Genomic DNA, 19,523 nt, shown 5'->3' with positions numbered 1-19,523 from the left:
GTATTAAAAGTCCAAAACTTTAAATCTGTTTCCTCAACTCTAACCCACAAATGAAAATGTCTTTCCTTTTCCTTTTTAAACAACTGCAGATTCACCAGGCATGTACACAGTAGCACAATATGGCTCACAATAGGGAGGAGGCTACTCCCACCACTCTCCAGTCTACAGTATCTCTTCACAGATCTCATTTTACGCCATCATCAATTATAAAAACCACCAGAAAAGCATCCCAGTCACCCCACTGAGTCAGGCAGACTCTCTCCTAGAGTGTTCTCCAGGCTCTTCTGGAATAGCATTGGTTCCACAAACTGAGTACATGACTGTGTGGCCTTGTGAGCTTACAGGATGATACTTGACTCACCTCACTGTCCTGTGTGATCTGCACCTGCTCCCCTTGAGGCACCTGGGCAATGTGGAGGTGGCCCTGTGGAATCCACAGCAAGAGAAGACACCAAGAAGCATCAGAGAAAAACAAACCAAAAGAAACAACAAGCACCTTCTGCCAACTTCATGCCTACCTGCTCTCAAGAGAAGGCAGGGTCTAATTAGCTTGGTGCAATGTGTGCACTGTGGGCTCATCCCACAGCCTCTTAAGTGAATGTTCATCACATGATTTATGTGATTTGCTGAATTTTTAAATGTTACTTAACAACTAAGAATGTGCAGTCACTGGGTGAATACTGGTAAGGGTGGCAGATGGGAGGAGGCACTCGCGTGCACTGCACTGAAGTGGAAACACTTCATGGAAACACTAGTAAATGTGGCTCCACAGAAGCCCAGGGTCCGAATCCTATCAAAATCCTATCTGGGGCTGGAGAGATGGCTGAAGTTAAGAGCACTTGTTGTTTTTGCAGTTCCCAGCACCAATGTGGGATGGCTCACAATACCCCATAACTCCAGCTCCAGGGGATCTGAAGCTCTCTTCTGGCCTCTGCGGACACCTGCACTCACATGCACAGACCCCACACACAGACAGACACATGCATACACATAACCAAAAATAAAAATAAATCTTTTTATTTTTAAAATCCTATCTTAGCCCAAATAAGATCTTGTAGCAAACAACCTGCTGCAGGTGTTGGGCTGCTTCTGCTTTACTGTGCACAAAAACCTGTGGGATCTACTCCCACTGCTTTCCCAGACTTCCCCACTAACCAGATGAAAATACCTGGTGTCTGGTCAGTTACTCAAACCAACAAGCCCATCACCTACAGCCACTGTTTCCTTTCAAACAGCCCCACAGCTAGTGGACAAAAAGCACCAGCACGACCCTAGAGCTGCCCTCAAAGCTCCTTGCTCTCCAGCAGTTCCTGAGGTACATACTTCCCATCTGCCACTGCCTATCTGCTTAGAGTATACAGAAGACTCCGCCTAGCCTTTGTGCTGTCTATGGCTCGGAACAGAGCACCCTGGCTGAAGCTTGCCTCTTTACTGTGCAACGCCTATAATAACCCAGCACATATTAAAGAAATGCTGCAGAATCCAAGGCCATCAGCTTAGACCTTTTCCACTATGAAAGGCTGCCTGAGATCATGAACCGAGAATTATGCTTCCAGGGATTCAAGCAGAAACAGATTCCTTCAGACAGGCTGCACCCATATGGGTGACCTCAACATTTGTACAGGACCAAGAGATGAACCATAGGGACCAGTCAATGTCCTGCAGGGATTTCTATCACTAGGTTGTTCAGCACCAGCCAACAGCCATGTGCAAGGTTGGCATACTAGTTCTCTAAATGGAGCACTTTCACCTCGCCTCAAACTATCAGTGTGCTGCTTTCTCTCCCTGTGTCGTCAACCCCCCAGTTCCTCCCCACCCCCACCATGTGAGTGAGAAGGTACGTACTACTTGCACCTGCCCATCCTCTCCGATCTGGTGGATCTGCACTTGCTGTGCGTTGGCCAACGCGTAGTGCAGGGCCTGTGGCTGTGACTGCTGCAGCTCACTGGCAGGTGGAGGGGTACCCATCATGGTCTCTGTGGAACACAGGAGTAAGTGTTAGGATCCTCAGGTCCCACATACAGGGTGACACTCAGTCATCTTAGCTCCCTCATGTCTCCCCCTCCTAATTCCTGAAGAAGAGGGAAGAAGGCACCCTGTTCCTAAACTCAGGTCAGTACATCTCTGCTCTGAGAGTTGTCAACAGCAAGTCAGGGGAACTTGAGATTTGTGACGACAGAGGCAAGCATTGTTAAGATTCAATGACACTGTTGTAACCAACTCTTTTTCCTGCAAACACCTAGACAAATTACTGACCTACTGCAGGTCTGTCCACAGATATGACCCACAGGGCTATGCTGAAATCAAACTACATCTACAACACATTTCATTTCCTATGTTTAATTGAAGTAAGGAACATTTGGTTTGATATCTGTGTGCTAATTTTAATTGTAATACAAACTATAATGAATTTTCTTCCAGTACTGGAGAGTGGGTCTAAAGCCTCCAGCATGCTAGACGTGTGTTCTGACACTGAGCACATCTCAGCCTCTAACTGTAATGACATCACAAGCAGAATTTTCTGAAACAGGCTATTATAGGGCTTAGATTTTTTTTTTCTTCAATTTTCAATGTATATTATGTAGTTCCATGCCAGAGAGTTGTACTAACTGGTCAGAGCAAACCTTCTGGGCACACCTTGAGAAAGTGGACTATTGTTATGTGTGGATGTGAAGCTGACTCTAAAGAAAAGCTCCATGTCCTTTCCACAGCAGCACTAGAGTGCTGTGGTTTTAAAAGCACCATGACAAATAAATAAATAAATAAATAAATAAATAAATAAAATCACCATGACAACAACTAAACTGTGGAGTCACACACATGTACAGGCAGAAGATGGAAGAAAGAGCTGGTCCCTCCGCCACTTGAAACTAGTAGCTTCTGCACAGATGCTGCTTCCTGAGTAAAGCACAGCAAGAATGAATGTTTACACAGTGCTGACTTTCAGAAGCTTACATGAAACTATGACTTTGTGGTTGGTGTCCAAACTGACATGGACTAATCCATCAAAAAAAAAACAAAACAACAACAACAAACAACAACTAGCTTTGCTGGGAATCATGGCACACCTGTAACCCCAGCACTCAAGAAGCTGAGAGGAGGGTCACAAGCTGGAGGTCAGCCTGGCCTATACTGCAAGACCTTGTCTCAAAAAAATAAACAAGGGATGAAGACACAGCTCAATGGTAGAGCACTAGCCTGGCATGCGTGAGGTCCAAGGTTCCATCCCCTAGCACTACCAAACAAACTAGCTAGCTGTCTTGACCACTTTTCTATTGCTGAAGAGACACCATAACTAAAGCAACTTGTAAGAGAAAACATTTTATTGGGGGCTTGCTTACAGTTTTTAGAGGGTGAGTCCATGACCATCATGGTGGGGAGCAAGACAGCAAGCAGGCAAGCATGGTACTGGAGCAGTAGATGAGAGCTTACATCTAATCCACAAGCACAAGGCAGAGAGAAAGAGACTGGGCCTAGCATGAGCTTCTGAAACCTCAAAGCCCACCCCAAGTGACACATCTCCTCCAATAAGGCCACAATCTCCAATCCTTCCCAAAAGAGCGGACCAACTAGAAACTAATCATTCAAATATATGACCCTATGGGGCCATCTCAAACGACCACATATCCTGGGCACAAAACTCACATACAGGCCAGGGAGAAGGCTCAGTGGGTAAAGGCACTTGTCACCAGGCCTACCAATCTGAGTTTGATCCCAAAATTCACACACAAGGAGAGACCTACTCTTGCAAGATGTTCTCTGACCTCCACTATTCTGTGCTCTTTGGCTTGGAGCAGAAGAGAACCTGCGGCTGGGAGGACGCTGTTCATGGGGCTGGGGAGGCATGCCACATGCATTCTCACTACCATGCCTACCCAACACACACACACACACACACACACACACACACACACACACACACACACACGGGACATGTACATAAAAATACACATACAAAACAAATAAAATAAAATAAAAGATGAATACTTATCTATATAAATGTTTTTAAGGAAAAAAATTCATTCACAGTATTGTGTGGTGGTCTCTCTGCTAACAATTCTAAGGTAACAAGTCAACCCAGCTGGAATCAATACCAATTCCAAATTAACAGAATTCTGGCTTAATTGCATTTTACCATCACCAAAATAGCCTTGAATACCAGAAGAGCTTTGCTAAGGCAACAGCAGATGCAGACAGAACAATGAGAAAGATTCCAGAAGTTCCTTAGCCTAACCACCCACTCTGCTTCATCAGATCTTTGCCAAGAATGTGGCATGTTAAAACAGACAAATGTCTCATCATCAGTTTACAAAGCTGTGCACTGTCACAAGACCCTGTAGATATAGAGTGGCAAGGACAGCCCCAGGCTCAGACCCTTTTCTGAAAGCAAGTGCCTGTCTGCTTCATCAGCCATGGCCCAAAACTATATCTACTAGCTCAGCGGCAGCTCTGAGCTAGTCCCAAACAGCACACACCCAAAGCCACCAGAAGAAGGTTATAATAATCATGCCTACCCAGCCCAGCCCCACGAACAGCGTCCTCCCAGCCCCAGGTTCTCTTCTACTCCAAGCCAAAGAGCACAGAATAGGGTCAACACTCTTCTCACTCTAATGATGTCACAGGCAGGAGGACAGAGCCCACAGGTCAAGCAGAACAACAGCCACCTGGCAGTGCCTTCTAGGAATGATGCCTCAGTCAGACCAGCACACATACTACAGGGCTTGTCCATTCCCCAACAGTCACCCCAGGGGGCTGACAGCCGCCAGGGCTTCTCACACATGCCATTCCTGGGGACCTGCCCAGAATCTGGGCACTTAATAAATGCACAGTGGCTAGCTGCCTACACAAGAAGCCAGCATCCATAGCAGCATCTTAGAGAAACTGCCAATATGTTTATAAACAGAGCAACAATCAAGTAGAGCGACTAGCTCCTAATAAAAAAGAAAAAAATTGAAAACTAAAACATGAAAATTAAAAAATGAAATATAGATATCATCACGCTAGGCTACTGTCAGGCAGTGGAAAGAAACACAAATAACTAGAAGAGCCCGGCCACTATAAGTAACCAAGCCTGATGCTGACTAGAGCCACAGAAACAGGCACAGGCACCTGAGCCTCCACCTGCAAAGTTGCTGTTGGCTTAAAGACCAGAAGACTCAACTGCTTAAAGGGTGAGTGTGGGTGCCAGTGGGTGCTTCAGGCCACTCTACTCTACCTGAATTAGAATATGAACTGACATTGATTCCAAAGTAGCACACCTCCACCTGACAACCTGAGCACCTTCAGACCCAGATGCGTGTGTCTGTAAGCAACCCACCTGTGGAGGGAATGGTCTAATGATTGTTTGGGATATAAAAGCTGATGACCTGCTTGTTCTATGCCGATCTTTTGGTACCCACACCTCTGAAGGCAGTCTAACTCACCAATACCACCACTCCTCAGGTCCTTCATGTACACTACCAAACCCTGTACAGTTGGAGTGTCTCATCCTTTTGCTCAAATTCCACTGTCACCACAAAAACTGACTCTAGACAGCCCTCTCAGTGGCTTTTAAACACTGCCCTGTGATCAGGGGTCAGACCATCACTGTGGTGGCTTGGGCAATGTGCCCACTGCACAGGTACCAGAGCTCAGCATGCATCTGAATGCAGCAGTGGAACCTACAGATACATGCTTCTGGGCTCTACATGTACCAAGGCAGCAGGCACTCTGAGCACCTCTACAGCTACAGAACCCTGACTCCATTCACCCTGTGTTCGTCATCAGCTAGCAACACAGGCTACAACACCTCAGTGTGTCAGATCGAGGTAAGACCTGGTTCATCAAAACCCTGTCCAGTAAACTCTACCTGACTGTTAATTCCTAAATAAACAACCAGCTTCAACTACATGAAATGCAGGTACCTGGGGCATGTTTCATCTCTAACTCTGCTTGGCATTTTTTTGAAAATCTAATTTCTTTTCTTCTACTACATTTCTATTCTCCTTTTAAGTCTTTGAACATAACTTTATTAACATTTTAGTGCCATGGGCTGTTAATTCCAGACTGGGCCTACTTAGTCACTAAGTTTTTTATTTGTTTGTTTGGTTGGTTGGTTGATTGGTTGAATTTGGGTTTTGTCTGTTGTCCGTTTTGGTCATAGGTCACATTGTCCTTTTTCTTGGTATCGGATCCAAGACCTTGTGAATGTTCCCAGACTAGGTATCCGGATTTTGTTGTCCTCCTATTAACAGCTGAAACCTGTGACCCAGGATGATCTTCTCAGGCTGTCTTTAAGTTCTGGCTTTACATGGCTGGAGAACTGGCTCAGCAGTTGAGAGCACTGGCTGCTCTTTCAGAGGATCTGGGTTCAGTTCCATCACCCACATAGTGGCTCACAACCATTAATAACTCCAGTTCCAGGGAGTCTGACGCACTCTTCTGACCTTCTCCAACATCAGGTATGTATATGTTGCATAGACTATGTGGACAAGAGACAATACACATGTACGCATGCCTGCATGCATACACATACACATGCACACACACACACACACATACACAAATATATATTTTTTTAATGTTCTGTCTTTACTCTGGGGAGAGCTCAGCCATGACCCCCTAGTTCTCTCCCAAAAGTTGGACCTGAATCCAGGGCTTTTTTCTCTGGCTGGTAGATATATGGACACCTCTTCAGCCCAATGTGAGTACACTTGGGTACACTGACTAGGATGTCCTGCTGATATTCACTGCAGGCACACTCAGCTTGGAAACCAGCAAGACTCCTAGGGACTGTGTGTGACTTAGGACCTCACTTCTAATTCACCAGGTTCACTCCTTGGGCTCTCACAGCACCAGTTGGGGTCCTCAACTACCAGAAGGCTCCTTGCTGCTCCAGGTTCCAAACTGTGCCTTGGGAGGCATGCTGAGTAAGGATAGGCACACCAGCTTCCTGTTCTCTGGGCCACAGACCTAGGTCTGCACTTGTCTACACAGCGGCTTTCTACAGCCAGGTTCACTCCAGTGCCCAATTCTGCAACCTGATAAAAGCAGTATCTTCCTAAACTTTAACTATCACATGGATGCAGAGCTCATGGACAATAACACGGAGCCACAGTAAGACAGATAAAACTGATGAGCCACTGCCAGAGAGCTGCTACCATTGCTCAAGCAAGAAAGGGGCAAACCACAACCTGTGTGGGATGACAGCACTCAAGAGCACATCTAAGGTTAGTCACAGTCATGTCTGACCCATTCAGCAGCTGCATGTGCGTGTCCACACACGCACATACCGCACGCATGCACATACACACCCCTTAGTCAAATATAACTTCACCAAACGCATTCTACCCATGCCTAGAGGCTCCCTCAGGTTTCCAGGACAGAACCCAAACTTCTCATTCTACATGTGATCCACACTCCAGAAAACAATGAGTGTGGCCCACACAGCTGCCACTTTGCAACAACTACAGCTAAGTATCCGATAACCACCAAAATAAGGGAGAAAGAACACTTTCTGGAAGATGGTCAGGGAGGGCTCCAGGTGACCAGCTTTGCAGCTTCCAAAACAAAGTCCCTAGACAAAGCCTATACTGAGAGGGAGCCCTGCCAGCCTCCTGCCCACTGCTGCTCTGGGTCCTGAGCTGACCCCCAAACAGGACTCAGCTTTCAGGAGCTACTGCTATTGCCAAGAAAGCTATGAAAAAGAGTTTGAAAGACTACTTTAGGATTGAGAACACAGTTCAGCACAAAGTACTCAGCCAAGACTGCCCAGGACCCTGGGGCACAAGCCCTAGCACTAGAGTGGACAGGCCCAGGGGTAGAGCTCCGAGAGTCTGTCTTGGTGATCTTGAGGACAAGCACCCTGAGTCTACAACCTCAAACTACGACTAAAGAGCACAATGTAGGTCCTCCAGCCACTCTGCAAGTAACAGTAACTACTGTTAAGCTGCAAGACACTCAGGAAATGAGAAACTAGGCAGCACAAAGAAGGTCCTGCACGAATTCTTCTTGTTGGAGCTCCAGGGTAAGATAAACAGGCCTCATGCTCTTGCCACTGCCTAGTGGGTGGGGCCAGAACTGATGAGTTCCTGGGTTGTACTCTGCATGAGAACAAAGGCTTTAAGGTAATCTTCTCCTGAGCATACCTGAGGCACTGTATGAGGATGAGGACGGTGTTCTCCGGGAGAAGCTCTTGACCGCCAGGCTCTGACCTCGCTGCTTCCGCCGCCATGCTGTACGGCACTTGGAGTCAATGCTCTGCTTGATCCGATACCAGTCAGATTCCGTGATTCCAAATTTATAGAAGAGGTGACCTGAAAGAACATGTCCCAGATAAAAGCTATGAGATGCAGGCCTTGACCTGGGCCCCACTGTTGAGAGCAACACAGAAGCCAAGTGCTGCTAAGAGGCCTAGCTGACCCGCTGGCCTACTCCTGGAGGGCTGATTCATCTTCCAGAAAACAAGTCAGAAAATCTAACTGCATCAGGGAAAGAGTCACTCAGGTCACTAGGTTAGCAGAATCAGATGCAAATACTTATCACTCTTCTTGTCTATTTAACCTTTAAATAAGCTGACTTTGCCCCAACACCAAGGGTACTCCATTTCTCACAGGCTTCAGACTCCTCAGCCTCCAACTTCTCTTGCCCTAAACTCACAAGACAGCACCTGCCATCCTGACTGCCTGGGGAATCAAATGGAGACTTTACACTGGACTCATGCAGGTCCTGCTAGAACTGCAGTCCATTACCCTCTGCTCTGCTAGGCCCGCCCACCTCTGCCCAGACTAGTACTCTGTCCTCCCTTCCTCATCCACAACCCAGCACACCTGCCTTCTAGAACACCTTCCTCATCCTCAGCACAGCACACCTGCTTTCTAGAACACCCATTACTTCCCTAAATGTATAGGATTCTCACACAGTGTTTACAGACCCCCTTCTTCCTTGTAAATGCAGAAAACTTGGTTTTGCGTGCTGTGCTGGCACGCAGTAAACACTGGCTATCTGCTCAGTGAGCAGCAGTTCTCTGACACTAACTGGCCAGTGCTCCTTGTCAGATGCTTGCTCCTGTGTTCTTGCAAGCTGTCTCCCAGACAGCAAGTTCCTTGAGCAAAGGGACTACTCCCTGGAGTTACTTGATACCCTGGGGTAGAATAGAACCCACACCCTACCACTGGAGGATGGAGCCAAAAGCCATGCACATGGCAGAGCACCCACTGGGACCCAAACTGCTAATCCTTATGCGTACAGAGCATGCCAGGAGCATCACTGAACAGTATGCAGATACTATCACTCAATAATAAGGAAATCAAAGATACAGAAGGCCACCAGAAACAGACAACAGAATAGAGGTGTCTCACTAGCCCATGTGATACCCCTCCCTTTTTTCTTTTTAGAACTTATTTTTTTTGTGTTGCCACTTGACTTTGCCAATTAAAAAATATTTTTACTAAACCGTGTGTTGGGGTGTGTGTGTGTGTGTATGCCCATGTACATGTGTGCGCATATAAGTGTTTTAATTAATTTCTGGCACCTGGCAGACTGGAACATGCTTATCTGCAGAGTTCAAGCAGAAGCTTGGATGATCCACTAGCAAAACTCTCAACAACTCAGCCTACATGCTCACTCCAGAAAGAGCACCATTTCCATCCCCAGTGCACTCCCAAGGAAAAAACTCAAAGCCATTCAAAGGCATACTACATGCTCACTCCAGAAAGAGCGCCATTTCCATCCCCAGTGCACTCCCAAGGAAAACACTCAAAGCCAGTCAAAGGCATACTACTGCTCTTTCTGCACACACTTTCACTGATGACTCAAATCCTGGGGAGCTAACTAATCCTTAGCGAACTCAACAGGCCAACTTATTTCTCTCCCCATCTTCCACTGTGAAGATGGCACTTAGAGACAAAACCACAGCTAACAGGACTAGCTGAATAAGGCCAGGAGCAGGCATTACCATGAGACTCTGAAGGAGGGATAGAGCCAAAGTTTGAGGTAATACTAGACAAGTTAAGGCTTGGAGGTCAAAGGTGAACAATATTTTTTAAACACTCAATGACTCCATGTGAGCACTAACACAGTACTGATACACGGGCTGGGGTAGGAGGCTGGGTAGGTTTGGCCCCATCAGTAGCCTCTGAGGGTGGGACTACTCCCAAGGGAGGAGTCTGTGTGGTGCATCCTTATTAACAGCCTGCATGCCTTCCCTCACACAGTGCCTACAAATTCAGCTGCCAAGTGAAGCCAAGTGCAGACCATGGTTTGGGGAAGGCAAAGCAGACTCTTCTGCAGATGCTCATAGCCTTAGTGTCCTTTTCTCCCCAACCCACTATAAGCCCCTGCAGCTAGGCCAGGGTGTCTAAATATGGGGCACACTGGTCTAACACTCGGAAGCCCCCAGGCCAGCCTCTCTTTCTAAGGAAAGTGTTAAATACCTACCTTCTATGAGTTATGTGATAGAACTGTGGTTCTTCCGGCCCCAGTACTTCCCCATATGGATGTTTCCTCAGGAAGGACAAAGTAGCTGCCCACTCTGGGATGATGGAAAAGCCAAAAGTGTGGCCCCAGTAAAACTAAACACACAACCAGCCCAGGATTCATCCTGCATGTGAGTAGAGGCCCCACCAGCCAGTTTGTTTCAGGGAGCTCTGGAATGAACAGTCTAGGAGGTTGGGCATCAGACTGGGTCACTGGTAAGAGGAGCCTGGGCTTCTTATATGCTTTCCAAGTATCACCAGGAAGACAGAGAGAAACCAGCTTGAGCAAGAAGTATTCCTCAAATAGGAGGAAAACACCAAGATCATGTTGGGCACTAAAATAGGTCCTAGAATGCTACCAGCCTCCAATACAGCCAGATGAGCCCATGAGCATGTCACAGCGCCACCGCCAAGACTTCCCTGAACAGACCCCACTCATGCCACCGGGCAGCACAGAAGCACTGTGGCCGGCGGGCAGGAAGGAACCCCACCTCTGTTCTCTCTTCTTCAAGAGAGCCTACGGATGACTGACACTGGACTCTGCAACTCCCTGGAGAAGCACATTCCCAAGTAACCCTCTCAGCACAGGGCACCATACAACATCTTGCCTAGCAAACCCTAAGTCCAGATCCCCATCCCTGCGACGACCACTGAGCTTGGCATCACCCCCAGCACTGGAAATATGGTCTAAATTCGGCTCCCTGACCACCTCAGCTATTCGCATGTGTGGACTTACACCGGATACCGTAGATAGTGAGGGGGTCCAACTGCTTCTTCCCATGCTTGCCCTGGCCCGACAAGTTGGACACAGCCTGCACCTCTCGATGGAACAGGTAGTCCAGCAGCGTCAGTGCCATCTTCTCGGCTGTGCGACAGTTAGTGCTGATGTGCAGCATATCGGAGGGGATGATGGCACATCGTACCCGCATCTCAGGGTTATTTTCATCGCCCAGCCAGGTGCCATTTGGATAGTCCTCTGAAAGAACAGAAAAGTCTCAGCAAAGCTCAGAAGCATGTTAAGACAACACAGCACACAGCTCAAATATAAGCTCCCAGCCTCCATCTGGCTTCCAGGAACACCAGAGCTGAGATATAGCCACTGGTGTTAGCCAGTAGCAGGCCCAAGCCATCCTGATTGTAGAAGAATACATCAAACAAGATATGGGCCCAAATCACAGGAGGCCCCTGGGATAATAGAACTAAAAATGACATCTTAAGGAGGGATAAGTGTGCTGGTGCCGCAGAATCCAAGCACTGCCGGTCTCCAGGATCTACAGGCCCAAGATCTTTGACCACACTGCAGTCAATGTCATGTGCACCTCTCCCAGACAGCCTCTGCCAGGTCCCTTTATCACAATACTGTCTTACAACATCAACAGGGATAGCTGGGCATGGTGGCACACACCTTTAATCCCGGCACTCAGGAGGCAGAGGCAGGTGGATCTCTGTCAATTTGAGGCCAGCCTGGTCTACAGAGTGAGTTCCAGGATGGCCAGGGCTGTTATACAGAGAAACCCGGTAAGAAAGAGAACAGAGGGGAAGAGAGAGAAAAGAAATCCAGATTGAGGGAGGACAGAACATTATAGAGAGACATGCTAGCGGAGTGGAGCATGGGCATGACCTCTCAGCTATAGCTAAGGATGGAAATAACTGAACTTTGGAACTCAGAACCAGATGAATAAATAATCTCTTTCTCAATGGTATCAATGATATATAAGTGGAGAGATGGTTCTTGGAGACAGATCCTGTTCTGGAAGTCACCCAGTCACTGTTGTATCAAGTATGCATATAAAAAAATCCAGTGGAGCTGGGCATAGTGGCACATGCCCAGAACTTGGAGGGCTGAGGTGAGGGGGTTATGAGATCCAGAGCAGCATAGGCTACATAAGGAAACCTGATCTCAACAACAAAACAAAGCAAACCTGGAGATGATCTAAAGATACATCACAAAACAAACCATGAATTGTGGGTGTACAGTCCCCTCTTAAGCAAGAAGCTTAAGTGAGCTAAGCAAGAAAACCAGTGGCAGCAAGTGTCTCCTGTGGGGACAGAAAATCATCTCAAGTCAACAGAGGCCTAGGTCTGCTGTCATTCAGTGGTACAGGGGACAGACAGGAGGGAGAACTGCCACGGACGCTAGCTGCATTCACTTCCACAAACACAAAGATCTGGTGCCCTCTGACCTTGGGCAGACTACCGTGGAGTCCAGGTTCCCTCTGGTAACACTGAATCATGTCTCTACACAGAACAAGACACAGAATCCACCCACATCGCTAGCTGAAACACACCTTTTGTAAATTCAGGAGGTGTATACTTACTTTACTAAAATGCTAATCCAACTTTAGCATCTGAACAATGCATTCTTGTAGTTTTACTTTATAGTACAAGCAAAATAAACATGCTTTCTCTTCCAGTCACATAAATTTTCAATGACATCACCACTTTTGAAAACTGTTAAAAATGAAGAGTTTCCACCAGCAATTTGGATTTTTTTTTTCCTCTTCTTTAAAGCAGGTCAGAGTACAAGCAGCTGCTCTTAGTCTGTATTAAGTTCCAGAAAAATAAAATTCACGAGGAATACCTAGATGAACATCTCTATCCCCACCCCCTCCACATACCCACCAAGCCCCAGTACAGAGCCAGTCTGGGTCTGTGCTTCCACTTCCCTCCAGAAGGAAAGCAGACCATAGAGTAACTCCTTCCTGAGCCCAAGCAACCGGGGTACAGATTCTCTATTATCTCCAGGGCTTTGGCCTGGGCAAGTCTTTGCCTAGGATGAGTTTGAGGTCATGTGGAGCATAAAAAGACACTTTATTCCACATCTGCTGTACAACAACTACCACTGAGCAACTCCTCCAACAGTATGGGCTGCCTCAAGATGAATCATCACCTCCCCCACCCCACCCCCAGCAATAACCACCACAAACCTCACCTCTGTAATTTCCATCACATCCAAGGCTCAAGGCATCAGCTACATGAAACAAGAGAAAAAGGTCCCTGGGGGCAGCTCAGATGAACAAGAGCAAGGGAGTAGTTCCTACCTTTATATACCTCGATGGATACACTGGGCTCTGTGACAGTCCTGTCTCACAGATGCCCTTGTCCCTAGTCAAGAGCACCAGTCACACTTGTAGGTTTCCTAAGCCGTTCCTGGGTCTCTGCTAAAGTCCTAGAGGCCAATGGCATATGACACTCTCCAGCAGAAGGGTAATTAAAAAAAAAAAAAAAAAACCCAACAAAAAAACTAGAGAACTAGTGTGATCCATGGAGGCTTCAGGGCTGTTCTAATACTACAGACCTCAGGTCAAATTAGCTACCTGGGGTCAGCCTCAGCCTCCTACGCACAAGTTTTTAGACAACACGAACTAGTGTTAAGTATATTTTCCATCCATACAAAAAAATTAATTCTCATCTGGCACTCTTATAGTCACGAACTAGTGTTAAGTATATTTTCCATCCATACAAAAAAATTAATTCTCATCTGGCATTTGTAAAGCCAACCTAAACACAGTTTACCAAATTAAGGCACATGCTTCATGAGATACTCATGGTTCTGAAAATGAATATAACCAGAATGAAGTCCTCTGGAACTTACCAGACAAGAAACAAGAGTCAGCATCCACTGTCTTCCAGGCCACACTGCCACACAAAGCCCAGAATGTTCTCAGACCCAGCCAAGGGCTGATCATACTTATTTAACCCAGTTCTTCCAGCAAGTGGGCAAGAAGAGCCTCTTTGTAGTCCAGAATACACCTTATTGTGCATTTATAAGTATCTGCCACCAAAAGGGGTCCAGGAGCACCCATGGAATATGAGGCCACATCTGTGTCCACATACCCATTCTTGATACCTGCAGCTAGACTCTGAGATGCTCTGACATTATCTCCATCCACACATGGATGGCTAGGTATCTAACCAATGTTCCACATGGGAAAGAGGAAGCAGAAAGGCTGGAAGGTGGCATATGCCTTGAACCAAGGGAAGGCCAGCCATGTGCTAGAGGACAAGTATAACAGCCAGAAGCTACTTCTATGGCACAGAAGTGGAGAAATTTTGAAATTCATTCCATAAACTACAAATCCAATTTAGAAATGCCATACTCCACCATTTTCTTCTCAAAAAGATTTTTTAGTATATATATATATCATTTTTGTTTCATTTTTCTTTTTTTCAGCAAGCTATTTTAGATCAACAATTCTATTATATAGTTGTGGTTTCTAACCAGTAATGCACAAATATTTCTTAGCATATGAAAACTAACCACAACCAAGAAGGACTCTGTTACCCTATACCATGTGGTCACTCCAAAAGCAAGATCCATGTATCTGCCATCAGCTCATTTCTCTATGGTTGGGCATCTCAGAGGTCGGTCACAATAAAGAAAAACAGCAAAAACTAAGTTGCAGGCCATCTGGAACCTGCCCAGGCTGCCATTAGTTTCACAGTGCAGGACCTACAGGGCATTTGTCACAGGAGGTTGTCAGTAAGTCCTGACTGATCAGCAGAATGTGGCATGGAACCATACTTGCAGAAACCATGGGAAGGAGCATTCTGAATCAGTGATAACTGAAACACAATACTTCCTCATTATAATTAAGTGTTCAGCATTTTACATGGAGGATTAGCCCATCCTCTAGGAATTATCAAATGCCTGCACTGTGGGAAAGGAAGCCCAACTAAATCCCTAAATTAACAGATCTGTTTTGATTCATTTAGCTAATTTGTATCTGTCACACAGCCAACTTAGCCTCTGAATGACTAGGCCCCTCACATTCTCAGTGTTCAAGAATGGGCTATGGGAGGACCTGACTACCACAGAAGACATGGGCAAAAACTAGGTTTAACAAGTACTGCTCCAATATTTAGGAGGCACCTTCTATCTCACCCAAACTAAGTTTACATCACTTAAAAATTACCTAAGTAAAAAACTAAACTACAATGAAATGGCACAGGACTGTCATCCCTGCTACTTCAAAGGCTAAGGCATAGGACTGAAATTTCAAGGCCCATCATTCCTGGCTGCAGAGCAAATTCAAGGCCAGCCTAGACAACTTAATGAGGTACTGTCTCAAAATAAAGAATGAGGGGTTGGGGATTCAGCTCAGTGGTAGAGAGCACTCGCCTAGCAAGTGCAAGGCCCTGGGTTCGATCCCCAGCTCAATCAATCAATCAATCAATCAATCAATCAATAAAATAAAGAATGAAAAGAGGGCTGGGATATAGTCAGTGGTAGAGAACTTGCCAAAGGCCCTAGGTCCAATCCTTAGTACCCTAAAAACAAAACAAACCAGGAAATGGTACCTTTTTGCTATAACCAACTGATTCCAAATTTTATATAAAACATTTGGAATTCTTAAGCAATAACCACTTCAAGGTCTGGTTCTCCAGACCTCAGGCACACAGATACTCAGATAAGAAGAACCATCTGTCAGCTTGCAATTCTTGGCTCTTCACAGGGGACAAAAAGACTAAAGAAATCCTATAAGCTTATCATCCATTGCACCCCATATCAATAATGCTTCTATGGCATGAGTCAGATGGCCTAACACTCCCTGCTGAGCAAGGAGACAAGATCATGACTCTGAGTCCCACAGGTTAGAGGCCAGTACTATCACGACTAGTGGGCTTGAGTCTGAAGTGAGACACTGCCCTGCTTGGTAGTCTTCCTAGCACCTCCATGTGCAACAATCACTTAATAATGATGCCATCTGTCTGCAGACACTCTTTAGAAAACCACTGTGCCAGCACATAAGACAGTGTCATCTACCTTTCCCAAAGAACAAGAAAGCCAAATGGTTCTGAACTATGACCTCTTCTTCAAAAGTAAAATCATGAGTTGGGGAATGTCGAGTCCTAGCACTGGAAAATGGTGATTCCCAGTGCTGCCCATCAGCATCATGATTGTGGACACAGGCAGCTTTTAGTATGGCTGTGACACTGCTCAAAGACTCTTCTAACAACACATCTTACTCAGAGATGCAGCCTCTACTTAGAGAACCTGAACTCAGACACATGTGTCTGTCCTCCTTAGAATACCAATAACAAAGCACTGGTGCCAAGCATGGTTCCTTTTCCTGAGTTCATTTCAACACCAGCTGCTATTTCCCCAAATGGACGTCACACTGATCACATCACCAAGTCAGATTCAAAAGGGAAAATTCCATTCTTATGATAATCCAGACTCTCCAGATTATCAAGGTTATAGTAGTCCTTAGCGGTCTATACCAGGCCTAAGAAGCTGGTCAGACCAACCAGAGCTTGCACAGCTCCCACAGGAAAGGAGGGAGATCAGTCAGACTCCTTTGGCTATTACAGGCATGGTCCTTATGTAGCTTCCTTGAAGAAGGAATGATTGGTACCTTTCTTCTCAGTTAGTGTTAAAACAGCCAGCTGTCCTAGCCTTGAGTCCACATGGATGCCAAAACTTACACACAAGTGTTCACACTTCAAAACATACAACAGCCAAAAGCAGAAATGATCCAAATGCCTGTCAACCAACAATGTCACATGAGAGCAAGCCTGGAGCCTGGACCATGCAGCCCCTGTCATACAAAGGGGGAGGGGGGGGGACAGAGCATGCAATCTTTGTCCTAGGTGGGGAGAGCCAGGGTATGAGGAATACAGTCCCTGCCGTATAAGGGAGAAGCACTGCTAATACAGCCCCTGTGTGTCTAAGAAAAAGACCAGAGCACAGGGAATGCAGCCCCTTTCCCTACAGAGGGAGGACAGGAACATTTATGGCCTGCAACCTGGATAGCATGACCCAGTCACATTCGGTGCTCATAGAATCTCCCATTCACACAAGAGGATCAGCAGCGAAAAGGGCTGGGTGGGAGGGTGAGGAGGACTATGAGGTTTCTTTGAGGAGATGATAAAAAAAAATTCTGGATTCAGATAGAAGTGACAATGTATAAACATGTGGATACACTAAACCAGCTTCTGTCACTGTAACAGAAACACAGTTTCTAAAACGGAAAGCTTTCAGAGGATTCAGTTCAGGATAACTGGGCCTGTGGTGGCCAGTTATGGTGGAAACATGTAGCAGAAGAAGCTGCCCATCCCAAGAAAGCTGGGACACCAAAGGAAAGGCAACATGGGGCCAGGATCCCACTCTCCCCTTCAGGACACACCTGCAATGGCCTAACTCCTCCCCTAGGCCCACCCCTGTAAGTGCTATTTCTGAGCAATAGAGCCATGGGTGGGGATCAAGCTCTTAGTACAAGCATTTGGGAACAGTCACAATCTAAACTTTGGCAACTGATAAAATGTGTGCTGTAAAATGATCAACTGTGTGGTATCTAGCTTCACAGAAAATGTTGTCCTTACTTGCCTATCCCAACACTGCAATTTTGAAAGTTATTATTTCTAGTATTTCAGATAAAGTAACAAAGAATAAATCATTATAAAGTAGAAAAAAAAAAAAGGTGCTTACAGGAAAAATCAATAATTTGGATGTGGAAGCAAAGCTTCACACATTCTCATAGGTCAACAAAGTGTAAGCTTCGGATTCTCACACAGAGCTAAGTCTGTCAGAGCTCCTTCCTTTCTCTCCACATTATAGTCACTTAGAAGCCAAGTGCATACAAGATCTCCAAGTGTCACAAAGTTTTTGAAACACACATAGGCTGACCACAGGCTAAGGAATAGGCAAGGGGGCACGTTAGACTCATCAGGGAAGAAGAGCTTGTCCCACCATGAGGACCCAAAGAAATCATGAGCAGGAGTCTGGGGAAAACAGACCCCAGCACTGGCTCCTCCTGGCACCTTATAGATCACCAGTTCAAGAGGCAACCCAGCCCAAGGAGACTGTACTCCCTAAGCCTGGCAATATCCTCTGGAAACCTGCAGAGAAATGCCAAGGACAGTGACTGGCTAGCGGTGCATGGTCATGAAAGCTGTTCCTTCTCAGGAAGTAGACCACCTAAGAAGGCAGCTCCATAAGTGACACTGAAATCACTCTGGAAACCCCGAGTGGCGTGGAAGAAATCGACTTCAAGGTAACGGCACAAAGGCACAACTATGGCTGTGCTGATAAGCAGAGCAGTCCTGGTAACATACCTTCAGAGTTCAGGGTGATGAGCGTGACGTTGCTTCCGATGTTCTGGCTTCCTGGCTGGCCACAGTTAGACACAGAGTCACTGGCCTCTGACCCGCTCTCCCCGTCTTCATTATGACTGTCATCCTGGCCTGGCACCTTCACCACGATGGTGTTCTGCCGACGCCCAGGAACAGCGCTGGCGGGAAACAAACACAGCAGCCCACGCTGTGAGAGGGACATGAGTGGCACACTGAGACTAGCCCTGACTCACTGTGCTGTGTAGACTTATCCCAATGCCTAGGTGAGCACAGACCAATGCACAAGGGGGGTCCCCCAACATGCGGTGTGTCCCCACACGCACCCTCCATGGAGATGAGCTGCAACATAACACAGAGATAGCCTGAAGCCGAAAAGACACAGAATATAAAGCAACTGCTTAAAAAATATGAACAGCACAAAATAAATAAAATCATAACTCACTGAGACTCAGACTAGAATCCTGCTTTCAGATCTCAGAGGTCATCCTACCAAGGCTGATTTGCACAATGGTCATCATGTGTCAGAGAGCCCCCATCCATCCATCCATCATCCCTGCTGTCAGACACCCAAGATGACTCAGCCTCCAAAGCACCTCCACACTCCCCAGGACTCCCAAAAACAAATCCTAGGAGCAGCTTCCAAGGCCATCAAGAATGCTAGGAGTCCCCTGGGAGCCATTCTTGGTACCGGGCCCTGAAGTGCAGCAGCAGCCAACAGCTAGCAGCAGAAAGTGCTCAAAAGAGACTCAAGATTGATTTGTCTTCTGAATGACCCTGTCAACATTTTGGACTGTGACCTATTACACACTACAGAGGAAACGAAGATCTATTTCCCATCAGCAAAGTCACAGGGGCCTTAAAACTCTAGCCATCCCCAGAGGCAGGAGCCACACCAGGTCCTTCCTGGACTTGACCCCAAACAACTATTCACAGTCAACTGGCTCCTCAAAACTCCACACCCATGACCTCAGTGCAAGCCTGGAAACCCATCCT

General features: G+C 46.5%; 1 protein-coding gene across 10 annotated transcripts in view; it reads right to left on the bottom strand.

Moving 5' to 3' along the window:
- Positions 1-19,523, bottom strand: part of LOC118584370 (BTG3 associated nuclear protein) — a 79,367-nt gene that overhangs the window by 19,953 nt on the left and 39,891 nt on the right. For 6 of the 10 annotated variants that reach the window (XM_036188567.1, XM_036188560.1, XM_036188563.1 and 3 more), the window contains 5 exons: positions 18,513-18,688; positions 11,191-11,430; positions 8,127-8,294; positions 1,846-1,976; positions 362-433 (listed from right to left, as the gene is read on the bottom strand). In XM_036188567.1, the coding sequence (XP_036044460.1) occupies positions 362-433; positions 1,846-1,976; positions 8,127-8,294; positions 11,191-11,430; positions 18,513-18,688 (787 nt within the window). The remainder of the gene's footprint in view (positions 1-361; positions 434-1,845; positions 1,977-8,126; positions 8,295-11,190; positions 11,431-18,512; positions 18,689-19,523) is intronic. The other 4 variants (XM_036188561.1, XM_036188565.1, XM_036188564.1 and 1 more) reach the window with 1 other exon arrangement.

Source organism: Onychomys torridus, chromosome 5, assembly GCF_903995425.1.
Source record: "Onychomys torridus chromosome 5, mOncTor1.1, whole genome shotgun sequence".
Taxonomy (NCBI): Eukaryota; Metazoa; Chordata; class Mammalia; order Rodentia; family Cricetidae; genus Onychomys; species Onychomys torridus.
The sequence above is the reverse complement of the archived record's forward strand: the minus strand, read 5'-3'. Positions and strand labels throughout refer to the sequence as shown.